Raw genomic sequence first — 15,369 nt, 5'->3', positions numbered from 1 at the left:
TCAGGTGATAATTTTCAATTGGTTGGTTACTATGAAATATATTTTATAGATTACAACTAGTCATTAGATCCATTATTAATGCAAAATATTGATTAATGCAGTCATTAGATTGTAAAAATTTATATTGTGCTTGAACGTGGAGCCTATTGGCTCCTTGAGGGTCTGGGGACCCGGAACAGTTACACCATCTCTCTACATATCAATATAAAGCATAACAATAAATGGGAGTTATAGAGTGATTTTGTGTTGGAACAGCATGACATGTACATATGGCTGAAAAGAAATGAAAAACTACAAACACTACATAATGAGTGCTGCTGTAAAAAGTGACCTTACTGTCATGTTTGCCCTTTGTGAAGGTGAAGACTCAGCACCTTGTCAGCATATCCATGCTTGAACAAAATGTTCATTGTGAATTCACAGTGAATAAAATAAATTTTAGCTCAGGCACCAGAAGAACCCCAAACCATTATTCAGCTAATCAAATTAAAGCTCATTTTCTCCACAGGTATTATTACAGGTTCATCTAAGATTATAATAAATGATAATTATGTTAGAATTGTAATTAGATAATGATATGCTGTACAGGTTAACCCCCAGGATGTGATGCTTCAGGGTGGTCAATGTGTCAGTCCCCTGACAGTTTGACAAGCAGTGCTGCTGAAAAGCCCTAATCTCTGCCAATTAAAGCTTCTCTTTATGAGGCCCCTCTCTGCAGGCTGGAGGTCTGCCACCAGCATACAAGGACCTCTTCACATGGAGAGCACACTGAGGAGGAGAGTCAAACCCACCAGCAACCGGGTGGTGCTGGCGCTGAGGGGGAGCCAGATGAGGAGAGCGGTGGGTCTGACAGACTGCGGTAATGGAGGGAAGGGTGTGTGAGTGATTTTTGGAGGGGAAGTGTTTTAGATATATCATGGTGCTGTGTGCGTGTGTGGTCTCCGAGTTAAGGATGCAGGAAAATAATCAAATATTAACTCAGTTATAAATGCATTCACTCATCGTCCAACAAAAACACACATGCACACTCATGTTCTAATGGTCTTATGGTACTGACAATGAGAAGCAGATTGTTTTCTGCAAATAATAAGACGGGAAGCTGTTCTCATCTTTTTCCATGACATGTACTGAGAACAACAGAGAACTAATGTCAGTGGGCTGTTGTCTGTAACTTTTCTGGTTTTCTGAGAGCCAGGGTACCCTTCATAAAAATAAAACTTAGTGCATTTTGTTGCAATGTAATGTAGGCAAAACCATGTTGGCTTTCTTCCAGAGAGGCTAATATTAATTAGGCGTGTACAGTAGCTGGGAGCTGATTAGCAAAGCTTTGCATATCTTAACAAAACCACCTGAAATCCAAAAAAAAAAAAAAAAAAATCCTCTACCAACACCTGTAAAGCTCACTGATTAAGAGCCATCTCTAAAACACACTGAATTGCATGAATCTGTACAAAAGGTGTGATACAAATCATGTGTGATGGACTGACAGACAGAGTGAAATGTGCCCTGTGGAGTTTTTGACCACCAGTAGTGCCATGAAGTGAGGTTTGAGTATATCCCTGTTTGTACAGCTATACTACAGGGAAGGTCATGATGGTTCCCTAAACATCAGATGAATTGGTTTGCCTCGGGTCCGATTTTACCTTGTACTTCATCTGGAAGTTCTGGACCAGGTTGAGGTCGACGAACATGCGAATGGTAGCCAATGTGGTTTCAATGTCTGACAAGTCAAAGTCACTGAAGCTGAAGTCCAGAAGATGTAACGACTGGGCTGACGGAACTGTGGCTGCCTGCAAACACACAACACCCCCAACATTGATATATGCAGAGAGACTTCATCTGAATTATTTATTTGGCCTAAACACTGGTAATCATAAGGTAATCATTTCCCAGATTCTACAACTAAATTCCTATTTTATTTCAAGACAAAACTGACAAACGTGCTGCTGTGGTTACAGTTGCAAGTTTAACTACACAGTTAAGAAGGGGTTTTCATCCTACAATGCGTCACACATACAGTGTAGAGGCCTCTTGGGTAGAGCGAAGCTGAAAAACGGAGTCTGCGTCCTAGATACCAAGTGACACATCCTCTCTGTAGTACTCAAGGGAGGCCATTTAAGCAGGTTATGCTGTTAGTTCGGTCACTTCACCACAAGGAGAGGAGAGCAGAACAGGACCTTTTGAGACAGTCATTTGGTGTCTTTGTTAAGGTTGGTGTGAAAGCTGCCCCACACCGATGGCTGCCTCTGAGTGCTGTCAAAAAAAATCTGCTTGATACAAATGACCTTACTAACAAAATCATAGGACAGTCTGGCTGGGCAGAGGTACTTTAATGTTTTGGGTAATGTGTGTACTAAGCCAGAGAGCCATTTATACAAGTGATGTTCCAAAAAAACCTACTAGCACCCATCAAAGCAACATTATTCTAGATATTTGCTAAAATAGGTCCAATAGGGAAACATGAGCTGTCAGGAGATTAATCAGGTAGTCAAGAACAGGTAAATAGTTTAGATAAGCCTATCTGAAAGAGAAAATGAAGGCTAATGGTGAAATGATTACTTAAACAATTAGAGATCTAAGATACCATAGTTGGTATCATGGTTTTGCTGAGCAATGAAGGCACCAGACTTGGCAGTATGAGTACATTAACTTTATTACCTCTAAACTGTTCTGATCATCTGATTGCCAGTGTTTCTTGCATTGTTAGATCTATTTCTTAGTGTTGCTGACATGATCAAGGATGTCATCATTTACAAGGATAAGTATCATGTGTTTCCATAAGTGTGCATTATTAAAAATGTGAACAAACTGGAATTTCCCTTAAAGTTCCCTGCACCAAAAGAATCCTCACATTTGTAAATACCTGGCTAGTTAGTAAATGTTTTCATCTCATATCAGATACATTCTCATTGAAGCCATAATAGCAAACCTTTTGTGTTTCATTAATCGCTTTTGTTTTGAGTCAACTTCTGATGTGAACTTTTCAAAAATAAATGTTCTAAAACATTGTTTTCTGAAATGCTGGGTCTTCTACATCCATGTACTCTCTGTTCAGTCCAAATCCATTATGGAATGGGATAATGGAAAAACAACTTCATTTTCAATTTTTCACTTTAAAATAATAATAAAACTCGGTTTGCAGCCGAGTGTGAAGCGGCTGGGATGAGAATCAGCACCTCCAAGTCCGAGGCCATGGTTCTCAGTCGGAAAAGGGTGGCTTGTTCCCTTCAGGTTGGTGGAGAGTTCTTGCCTCAAGTGGAGGAGTTCAAGTATTATGGGGTCTTGTTCACGAGTGAGGGAAGGATATGTGCTGTAAGGAGATTGACAGGCGGATCGGTGCAGCTTCTGCAGTAATGCGGTCGATGTACCGGTCTGTCGTGGTGAAGAAGGAGCTGAGCTGTAAGGCGAAGCTCTCGATTTACTGGTCGATCTACGTTCCGACTCTCACCTATGGTCATGAGCTTTGGGTCATGACCAAAAGGGCAAGATCCCGGATACAGGCGGCCGAAATGAGCTTCCTCCGCAGGGCGGCCGGGCGCACCCTTAGAGATAAGGTGAGGAGCTCGGTCACCCGGGAGGAGCTCAGAGTAGAACCGCTGCTCCTCCACATCGAGAGGAGCCAGCTGGTGTATGGAGAAAGGGAAGTCTGGGCATCTTTGCTTAGACTGCTGCCCCCGCGACCTGGTTCCGGATAAGTGGAGGAAAATGGATGGATGGATGGCACTTTAAAATACAAAAATCAAACAAGAAAAAAAAAACGCCCTTTTTGCTTATACTGTATTTAGCCATACATCATTTTCCTCATTGGGCTCTGTCTATACAGGAAGTCAGAGAAGCATTCACATCCTGTTAGATCTGATCCTGATTCACTAAAATGTCTTAAAACCAAACTTTTCAGCTTCTACTCAGGGTGTTGTTTTAATGACGTTCTTCTATATGACAAGGAGAGTGATAACATACTGATCTATGTTGCTCTACATACTATCACTTAAATATTGTCTGATGACGTTCTAGAGCTACATTTCTCATATAAAACAGTCATCATATCAGTTTGCTGCTGTATCTGAGCTGGCCAGGCTTGATTTGATATAAAATTGCATAATTACAGTCACAGCCATTGTTCATCTGTCTGCTTCACCTCTGTACAGATATCATTGAAATCTTCACATCCTGCTTAACAAAGCCATTTGTGTCGCTTAATATTTCAGGAATTAAATCAGTAATCTTCATATTGTAGAGCAGAATTATTACAGATTGTCTGTAGAACTATATGTACTGTACTGCAAGCTGACTGCAACCACACGTTTATTTTGTCAACATAGTGCAAAAACAGATTTGGACTGAAATCCTTCAGTGTAAATACATTCAAATCATAATTTTGGCTAGGAAACCAGATGTTTTGGAATATACCATATTTTGCACAAAATAATAAGTCTATAGTCTTTAAGTCCATTGTTCATATAGTATGTGACTTCAGTACATTTAGCAGCCATACAGTTGCAATGCTAGTGCTTTCTTGCTGATTCAATTTCTTGCTGTGGTGTTGTGTTACATGACTGCTTCTCATCTACACAAACTCTACTTCCTCTGACCCTGAAGGACAACATCTGCCTTTCTGTGTGCGTGTTTAAGGCTGTGCATTGATTAATCCCTGTGGTGGTGGGCACTGTTGTTGGTTTTGTGTGTATTTTGTTAAATGAATAAATTTTGATTTACCGTGGTTACCTGGAGTTCTCGCAATTCTTCCTCTGCTGCGGTGGCATGATAGGACAAGACCTGGAATGACAAGAGTCCCCCCCCACACACATGTACAAAACTGATGAGATGGGAAGACTGTGGGTCATATCAGGTTTCACACACATTGCATAATGTGCCTATATGACTGTTCACTGACATGCATCTCCAGTTTTGTAACTTTTTGCATTGTTGTGACTTTCAGTTTGTGATCATTGATTTAGCAGATAATTTTTAAATATAAAAGATGTCCTGTGTAATTTGTAGGTTAAATGGAGACATCAACTGAAACACAATCAAACTGGGGATTCGTAGAGTCACAAAGGTTCAGGGGAAAGTGTAATGTGCAACTAAAGCTGAACAGACCTTTTTCACATTAGAAAACATTTATCATTTTTTCTGCATGCTGTGCTGGGCCTGAGCTACCAATGTTTTTAGTACTATGACAAGTCCAAACGTCTGCTATGCAAATGGCCCATGATTCTGAGTCATTTGGGAACAGTGAGAGAACAGTGTGCTCTGATGCTAGTACAGCTGTCAGAATTACATGTAATGCTCAAGATGAACAGACTTTTGACAAGGAAAAACAGAAAAGGTGATGCTCTTCTCTGTCAATACAGTGAGAGAGCCTTAGGTTTGGGTTTTTCATTCTCACAACAGAAAGTATTAGAAAATAATGAGTGGAAATAAGCCCAGTTCACATTCACGATAATGTAATTTCAATAAAATTCCTCTCGGCTAGATATATTACTAGTTCTTCCATTTTTGCAACCAGAAATGCAATGTTCAAATGATCAAAGCCTGACCTAGTGTATATATGCTAATTACACTGTGTATTCAACCAGGTTAGCATGGAGCTAACCATTTAGTCTGAGAACTGATTCAGCTGTCCACTTCATCAAGTCAACTCTCTTGTCTGCTGCAGCTACGTACATTCAGCTGAACTGTGACCCAGAGTCAGAATGAAATGACAAGGTTTCTGACTAGTTGGGCACAAGGCCTGGTTGAACTGGGCAAAGTAGTGGAGGAAGCGGCTGTCAGCTGCAGGCTGACACCCTGAGGCTGACAGCATCACCACTGTGAACAGCAACAGTGTGCAGTGTATATGCAGAAGTGACTGAAAGTAGGACAGGGCAAGTATGTGAGACTGAATAGAGGGCATAATGGTGGATTGAGAATGTGTGTGGGCTCAGTTATAATAAAGTCGTGTTTCTCTGGCTGCCACACACAAAGGCTGAAGGCAGGAAAGTGTCAAGAAGTAGCTTAAAAAGCCTTCTGTCCCACCTCATCACTGTCACTCACACCCACAAACAGCTCTATCAGAGATGCTCTCTCTCTCTCACACACACACACTGTAATTTATGTACTTTTTTGAGGACGCTCACTACTTCACACTACCAAACTTCAGAATTAGCATCATATCTACCACCTAATCCCAAAATTTACCTCAACTCTAAAGCAAAGTTTTTGAAGGTATGTGTACTGACCAAAATGTCTGAAATTCAAACTAGTTCCCACAAAGACAGAGGTCCAACAACACAACCACTGACTTCTGAAATGACTTTTTTCACTCTTTACCTATTTGCTAAGCTCATATCCAGTTACTGGACACTACCTCTGACGGTTTGATTGATTAAATCTTACTTACTTGTTATAACTAAATTATCAATTAATATTACTTTGTACTTTGAGTGTGTGTACGGTATGTTCGGTATCTCTATGAAGCTGACCTCCAGTGTGACCTCCTGCTTTGCCATGGCTCTCTCCACAGTTTCATACATCTGTGTGTTCTGGATGCCGAGACCACAGAAAATGGCAAATGCCTCCAAGAACTGCTCATCATTCCTGTTGAAGGCCTTCACACTCCCTGACGCCTCATCCATCTTGTTCACCAACTGACATACCCCTACAAAGATACAAAAAAATGCACATTACTACTTCTGGTTACCAACCCTTGCTTGATTCACTGGGTTTCATGGCACCTGATATCCCTGTCTACTGTAACTGGCTGTTTTGATCTTGGTCATCTTAAAAGGACTTTAGAACTCTTAAAGGCTGGAAGAGAGGCTACGAGGGCCTGCTTTCTTTGATCACTGAGGGACATCCATGGTGATCAGTCATCTTTATAGCCAACTAATGGATCTCCTATCAGCAAATTATGCTGATGATAATCACTGTGATGGATGGGGTGGCAGGACTATTCATGGACAGATAATAAAAGTGGTAATGGTATGCTGGCTTAATGTGTTCTCAGGCCCACAGTTTAAGATTGTTAAATCTAATGTTTAGTCACTGCATTGAAAAGTGACTGGAAAACCACCAAAATACTGAAGCAATGTGGGTCTCTGGGTTTGATAGATATACTGTCATGGACAGATGAAAAAGAAGTGGTTTAAGACCAGGTTTAGTAGAGAAAGAAGAGAGAGAGTGAGAAAAAGAGAAGTCTCATACCTATGACTTTGTCCTTCTTGCCATTCCTGATGGGAGTACAGAGCAAACTCTTTATCTGGTTGCTGGTGTGATCTGGGTTATCACTCTGTCATAACACAAAAGGGATAATTACTCACTTTGGGAAAAGAAGAAAAGAAAAAATAAAGAAATAAAAAAAGGCAAAAAGATTACTGACGGTCCAGGGGAATCGTTGGTCCTTGGTGACATCTGCGATGTTGAGAGGCTGCATGGTGTTTTTAACATACTGGGCATACATGTAGTTAATTTGACTGACATCACAGTCCCTGAGGAGAAACACAAAAACACGACCAACTTCATAACTGACTGTAATGAGACAAAACACTAAGCTCATGCGGATTAATCTCTTAAACCCTGCTGGACCTGGTGGTGGCTCCACCTGCAAAAATTCTGGTTTTATGTTTCCATATGATGGAGGGAGGCATGCATTTGAATTATTTTTCTCAGTTTAAGTGCAGAGCCAGGACACAGAAGTTAGAATTTTGGGTCTGAAAACAAAACCTGAACTGAAAAAGAAAACATTGGAGAGAAAGTCATGGGTCCAGCAAAGATGGTAGAATTCATCCCCTGGGCATCTGTCATAACTCCAATGCCCTACGATCGTTGGGTTGGGCTGTTATCAGGCTTAAATCATGTAGTCTGAACCCGGCATTAGGCTAACCACATCCTGACTCTAGATCTAAACCTAAAAAACAGACATGAAATTGATTCACATTTGAAAAGAAAGAGAATAAGTACTGTCTACATGTGCCTACATAAGTCTACAAAGGCTAAAACTGTGTGTCACCTCTCTCCCATAGTGTGTCCTCTCTCTCTCCCTGTACCTTTCTGCAGGTAGCCCTGGCTCTGGAGCTCTACGTCTCTGATGAGCAGTCACCGGCCACCTTGACCTGCCCAGTGCTTGCTTGTTTGTTGTTGTGTCTTGTTGCTTTTCTTTTCTTGTCTCTCTCCTCTGTCCACTCACCCCAACCGGTCGAGGCAGAAGGCCGCCCACCAAGAGCCGGGGTCTGTCAGAGGTTTCTTCTGTTAAAGGGAGTTTTTCCTCCCCATTGTCGGCAAGTGTTGATCAAGGGGGATTTGTTGGGTTTTCCTCTATAATAATAATAGTGGTAAAGTCTAGACCTTGCAATGTAAAGTGTCCTGAGATGACTTTTGTTGTAATTTGGTGCTATACAAATAAAACTGAATTGAACTGAATTGGATATTGTTTTATATGTGCTGTAACTGATTTATAGACCTTCTGAGAGGCCCAAGAGCAGTAGTGCCTATAGTCAATGTATTAGTTATTAAAATCTGTACAAGTTTCAGTGTATCTTAGGGAAAAAGAAAAGGTGTGACTGTTAGTGTAATGTAACAGGTGTTAGCTATATCTTTTGAGTCTCTTTTAGTTCACTGTTAGTTTTCACAGTTAACAAATTCTACCCAAATCTGTATTTCTAGCAGCAGGAGGCAGCTGTTTTCTGCTAAAAGGCAGAGGTAAACTAACTGCCCAGCACCAAACAGCAGACAGGCAGAGTTGCTGGTGAAAACAGTGAAGCATTTAGCAGCTAAAGACATGGGTAAATGAATGCTGTTCTGTCTGCTGGCTGTGTAAACAGCAAACAGTTTCTAACAGTTTAGCCAACAACACTGAAATGTCTCTTACTGACATCCTCTACTTATTTGGAAAAGACCATAAAAGATTCACAGAGAACAAAACCCCTGCATACCAGATGTTTTTAATAGCTATCAGTGGGTGGAATCACATTTAATCTGTGTAATCACATCAGACAGACTCTGAAGTTGCTTTCTCAGAAACACTTAAATCGATTGATTTTGACTATTCCTTCACACATCTTTTCTCAGCAGCTGCTTGGATTCAATCTAGCAACCACTATAACCCTAAATCTACTTCCTTAAGCTCCACAATAAGAGTACTAAATAATAAAGCAGCTTCTGGTTAATGGGAGATCTGCAGCTTGGGAGCTGCACTGGAGCCCACTGTACGTTCTGGCTTAGGTCTGAAAGCTGAAGCTGTCAGTCACATCTGTCAGCGCTTACTAAGCTACTTTGTTATCTTTAGTCACTCCAAGTCCAGCCACAGAGTCGGCTATAATACTGCCTGATGAATGACAGAAAATGGATATATAAACATAACATGAGGTTGAGGCAAAAGCCAGAGGATTTTGGCCGTAATGCTGTGGCAGGACGGTATGTGAGTATGTGAGAAGGGGAGGGAATCTGAGTGTGTGTGTTAATGCATGACCAAATTAATGACAAATAGAAAGCAGGCATTTCACTGGGTGTGTGTTACAAAGAAGACAAGAAGAATGCAAGTACTCTACTCAAGTACAATTTTACTTTATTTGAGTAATTTTACTATATAATTCTGCTCCACTACATTTCAGAGGGATATAGAGTACTTTTTACTCCATGACACTTATCTGTTGGCTTTAGTTACCAGTTTACAGTTCCTGTCTTAGCTCTGTTTTGTTTTGGTCATTCTACCTCTGCCATTCTTCATGCACCCACCAGATGCCCTCAGTCTTTCTCTGCGATTCCTGTTTTCTTACTTCCACATCCAGCTGCTGTGTAGTACCGATCTTCCCCGACCACTCATATGCCTGTTTACAGATTCTCATTATCCTCAGTATTTATACCTACTCCTTGCTAGATCATCATGTGTCTGTGTTGTGTCTTACATGCTGTGGCCTTTTATTTCTGCCATCCTAACTTTTACCAGTTACCTGCTCCTGTACCTGTCTGTAAGCCTGGTCATCATCATTTCAATTAAAGTCACTCCTCACCTATGTCTCTGCCTGAGTATCTCTGTGGCAGCAACTGAGAAAGTTACTTTTTAGATTTAAAATGCAAAAAATATGAGCTTATGATGCAGTGTTTGACGATTAAACTAACCTGTAGTGTGTAATGTAACTAAGATTGGCTACACATGGTTAAATTACAGGTAACGTAACGGTAGGTAAAGTTATCCCGTACAGCATATTCTTAATACTAAAAAACTCTGAAAGGAGTATTTCTGTATTTTGAATACTTTGCTACTGAATTTTGCTACATTTATGTAAGTCTTCAGGTAATCCTTCTGTACAAATTTACCTCAGCAACATTTCTGTTTGAGAGCTTTTATTTGGGTTAGACTTCCTGCCCCGTTTCATTTCACATGCCCCAGCTTAACCTCAGTATACAATTACTGTTCATTGTTTTCACCTGTGGCTCATTATCTCCCGGTCTACAGCCCATAAATACCTCCTCCTTCCCCCTCAGTCTCTTGCTGGTCCATTGACAATGCTGATGATACTCCCTCTGTTCACGATACTCACCACACCTGGCCTTTTTTGTTCTGCTCCTTGTCATTCCTGGCTCTGACTCCTTACCTGCTCCTGGCACCACAGCTACACCTTGATTCTTTGTACCCTTATTGTTTAATAAAGACTTTCTAAACCTTAACCTAGTCCGGTTCTGCATATTTGGTCCAAGTACAGAGTCAATCCTGACGGATAGTGTGCGTGTTTTGCTTGGTGCCCAGTATCCAGGAGCAGGAGTTCCATTTTGGATGACTTTTAGGCTTCATGCTAATTATAACAATGTGTTCTGTCCAGACCAGCCCCAACACACACACACACACACACACACACACACACACACACACACACACACACACACACACTTCAGATGGCCATGCTGCATAGTGCAGGCATTTATGTTGGAGTTTAATCATCCAACATACACTAAATTCCACATTTCCCCTCCCTCCCTCTGTGATTGACTTAAATGAGGCCACAGAATAGCTACCGGCATCACTAAGAACCATGACAGCGCTATGATGACTTTCCATTCAGGACCACAAGCTGGATCCAGATAAACTTAACTGCCCTATTTTGTCAACTGAAAAACGCTTCGTTGGCCATCGCTGCGAGCTGGAACAACATTAGTTCAGCTTGACTGAACTTCCTGCTTTGACAAAACAGACGCTGCCTCATTGAAAGCTGCAGTCACAGGTTAATATCATTATAAAAAGCTTCCTGTGGTTCCAGCTGGTCAGAGCTAACATCCTGTAGGACTGTCCCCTCCTTACAATGGCCCAGTTGAAGCTGCCCAGTTTTGCCATATTGCAGCTCTCACAAAGAGGTACAGTATTTTAAATGAGTTATTAGATCTAAACAGGAGAAAAACAGCCAATGAGAGAAGGCTGTAAAAAACAAGACACTGTAGAAGACAAGACTGTGCGTCATTGTGGGATTTTCACAGCTGGTATTTTTTTCATTTATTTTGCTTGGTTAGTTACACACTAAGCTCTGTTTGCACACATAATAACAGCTTTGAGATGAACAATATCCTCTCTCTGGGTTTAAATACAGACCCTAGAAAAACCATGTCAAATCTTATTTAAAAAAAAGAAGCTCACAAGTTCTGACCGGTCCATCTGTTTCACCAGTAAAGAGGGTCACAAATGGTGCTTTCGATCACGCTTTATAGATTTTATGCCTCTCAGCTACAGTATATCTCTGCCAGGAGCAGGTATTAGTGAAAATAAAGTCAATAAATCTTGATAAAAAGCTTGGTTCGAGAGCCTTCACTAGCTAGCACCGTACAAAGCAGGGAGGTGGGACTGACTTACAACTTTCAATGCTTACAAAACAGTCTCTCTCTCTATATCTATGTCTACCTATCTATCTGTCTATCTATCTATCTATATATGGACATGCACATCTCTGAACAATGCTGTTGCGGTATCTTGCAGTATGTTATACGCTATAACGTGATAATTATAATGAGTGCATCTGTATAAATCACTGTGGTTGTGATGTGCTTACAGTTTTTATAATATTTTACTGCGCTGTAAATGAAGCTGTGCCAAAGGTTAAACTGAATCACAATATACAAAAAGTCAATTTAGAAGGAGAACCTAATGCTCCAGCTAAATTACAGGCAAAATAAGCAAGGGCCCCTAAAAGTAGGAAGATTTATGACAGGGCAGAGTGGAATGCATTAGTTTTACCGTGGTGTACCTATTAACCTGACAACTGAGTGCATTGTGTCATATCACAGGACTGATAAAACTAAGACGCATGCTGTATTGTAAAGGGTTTGCACTCTGCCTCCAGTTTGCCCTGTATTTAGTTTTCAAATGTATCTACAGGTTCACAGAATTCAGCAATAGCAACATTAGATGGTCTATGACATCTCAGTGGGTCACAGTATCAGTCCACTAGTGTATATTAGGTAATATGATGGCTGCGATTCAAAAGGAGAACATGCTCTTGGAATAAACATACAACATTTGAAACATTAGAGACGTGAGACTTGACTCAGACTTGAATTTTGTGACTCGTGAACATCTTTGGCAGAAACGTTGGGCTAATACCAAACACTATGAATTTTGCTATTGCACAACAAGGGTGAAATTTACTAAGCTTTTGCGGAAAACAGTGAAATTGAGTGTATTCATATTTATTAAGGAGTGGCAGGGGGTTTTTGGTTTGTGCTAGAGATAATGAAACAAAAAAAGGCACTAGAGGCTTCAGATATCAGTAAGGGAAACCTGCAAAGTGGTTATAGCTGAAGCATATGTATACTTAAGAGAGATCTCATCTGGTCTCATTACTATAAGTCCAGGCTAAGGCATTGTGATCTTACTGTCACACATTATTACTGACCAATCTGTCATAACATACTATAACTATACAATCCATTAAACTGTAAGTATATCTTAGGTGCAGCTGGACTCTACTCAGTGGACAAAGTCTAAAAAAAACAATACTGTAGAAAAACAATGTAAACAGCACAAGCGCTTATATAGTACAGTATGTTCTAAACTGTACACACAAAAATGTATACATGTGCACACGCACACACAATCCAATTCTGTTGTATGGGCTAAGATTATGATTGAATTGTAGATACTGCGTAGCAACTGGGGAGGCCATGCCACCCCAGGGATTGTGGTGGTGGTGGGGGGTCTATCTCATTGCATCTTAAATCTGATTACTGCTTATTCACTCCTCCTGGCTGGAGCATGAGTTGATATCAGGAAGCTCTGAAGCTCATTTTTCCTCCTCCAATCCTTCTCTTCTCATTCTGACCCTCATCCTGCTTGTAGGTCCTTAAACCATTTGGTTTTCTCTGGTGTGCTTCTTTCAACCATTTCTGACCTAGAAATGATAATTGTGACATTTATAAGGCATAATCATTTCTAGAGGGAATATGGGTCAAAGGAGCGGTAACTGTGCTGTGTACGATCTGGAGCCAATTTTGTTTCTATATTTATAACAAATACAGTTTGATGAACACAGCCACCCCTGTCTCCAAAAATACTCAAAATGCACCTGCTAGCTCAGATCTCACAGCCTTGTTTTGATGTATAATATCCACTCCTGCAGCTAAAACATGATTTGCATTTCTCTCGTTACATCTAGGAAATGCAAAGCATTTGTTTAAGGCTGGCAAAAGACCACTGTGTTGGGTAAATATTGAAAACATCATTCATCTCATCCCTAGTTTGACTTTTTCAATATTTAACTAAAACTGCAATCCTCCACCTAACTTTAACCAAGAATTTTAGTAGCCTGAACCACATGAGGTACAAGATGTGAACCCTGGTCACTGGCGTCCTTTGTTTTGTACACCTAATGGCCAACTTGTCCCTGCGCATCAGGAAAATGTGGCCTTCACTGGTAAAACCACTGACAATTTCACAATGGCCTCGTTTGTGCTGTAAATGGTCATAATAATGGTAGCGCTACACTACAATCTGACGTGTTTCAAATATCTACACACTGTAACAAGCACAGACATGTAACATGAACGTACACAACAGCCAAACGAGACTGGACATATTCAATTAATATAGCTGTTACCCTATTTTTGTGTGTTGCAGTTTTTAATACTTTGTTGCCTTTATGTAACTTTTTTATTTTAAGACCAAGTGTTTTTTCTGGCTTTTGACTCCTTACCTGACTCCAAAGGAGAGCTGCACAAGAATTCCTATATACCTAGACTGTCAATTTATGCATAAATAGCAAATAAAAATCTTGACTTGACTTATAATACATTTGACCTCAAAACAACACAGTCGAGTATGTGAAGGATGATTGTTGGACTGTCCTGGAAAGGTGCTTCCAACACAGTAAATGGGCTCACTTCATCATAAAAAACAATTTGTGATTGAGGAGCTGTCAAATCAACCCTAAAGACAGCCCATCAAGCTAAAGAGCCTGAATAAGAAGCTTGGAGCTTTGAGGTGAAGGGCTGCAAATCAGGTGAGTATTGGACTGATTCTTGTTTTTGCTCTTTCAATTCAAAGTGACTGAATGGACACAGTAAGGCTTTCACTACTCCCCAAACATTGCCGTACATCTCTTTTTTTTCTGTCTCCTTTCATGCAATGATAATGAATCCTTGTGCAAGTGACTATTATCAAACATCATCTAAGGGTCTCTGAGGGAGAGGAAAAGGGTAGTTTGCAAAGTCAAAGAAAACATCACTGCTAATATCTGGTGGAAACAGCTGGAGTACGCCTTGAGGTCAGTATGAAGGACTTTTAATTTAATAACAGCCTTCAATTGAGGGTGATCGCCTTACCTTTTAGGGGCGTCTAGGACTTCACCCAGCTCCTCATATTCCATGTGAAAGATACTGGAAAAGGAGTTCTGCAAAAAGAATAAAACAAAGTTTATTTGTCTGAGAGATTACACACTGAAAGATGTGGGTCGGACTTGACGGAGGGGCCGATTGCTTAGCAAACACCATTAGGAACATGAATACATACAGGCTCTTAATTGGTTCTGTCTAGGTTAGACTCAGAAAAAGGTCTCCAGTGCTTTGCTGCAGATCCACCCTGTGTGTGTTTTGGCCATATCAACTTTCTCATTCCCTCCAATTAAGCCACTGTAACAAAACCCAACATTCAAATACCCTACCAAGCATACTGCCTAAAGCACATCTCCCATTATTAAAAAGGAACATTGATCTAGTACCTATCAAGCCTTGCCAGAAGGAGAGTTTATTTCATCATTCCAGTGCTCCTCTTACTTTTCTCCCCTTATAGGGACTTGTTTGCTCTGAACCTGCTCTCCCAACCACTTGCAAAGGACCATTTTTCAAATTTTAAGAGGAGGGAACAGGATGTGAAAAGATAGACAAGGCTTCTTCATTTTGGAAACTTTCCCC

The 15,369-nt window shown here is 40.6% G+C and overlaps 1 protein-coding gene across 4 annotated transcripts in view; it reads right to left on the bottom strand.

The window, feature by feature from the left end:
* Positions 1-15,369, bottom strand: part of pde5ab (phosphodiesterase 5A, cGMP-specific, b) — a 77,211-nt gene that overhangs the window by 19,914 nt on the left and 41,928 nt on the right. For 3 of the 4 annotated variants that reach the window (XM_020594867.1, XM_020594865.1, XM_020594868.1), the window contains exons 8-13: positions 14,782-14,849; positions 7,361-7,469; positions 7,186-7,270; positions 6,465-6,640; positions 4,717-4,776; positions 1,644-1,790 (exon numbers count right to left, since the gene is read on the bottom strand). In XM_020594867.1, coding sequence (XP_020450523.1) covers positions 1,644-1,790; positions 4,717-4,776; positions 6,465-6,640; positions 7,186-7,270; positions 7,361-7,469; positions 14,782-14,849 — 645 coding nt within the window. The remainder of the gene's footprint in view (positions 1-1,643; positions 1,791-4,716; positions 4,777-6,464; positions 6,641-7,185; positions 7,271-7,360; positions 7,470-14,781; positions 14,850-15,369) is intronic. The other variant, XM_020594866.1, reaches the window with a different exon arrangement.

Source organism: Monopterus albus, unplaced genomic scaffold (genome assembly GCF_001952655.1).
Source record: "Monopterus albus unplaced genomic scaffold, M_albus_1.0 scaffold25.1, whole genome shotgun sequence".
Taxonomy (NCBI): Eukaryota; Metazoa; Chordata; class Actinopteri; order Synbranchiformes; family Synbranchidae; genus Monopterus; species Monopterus albus.
Note: the sequence above shows the minus strand (reverse complement) of the source record. Positions and strands in the feature narration are given on the sequence as shown.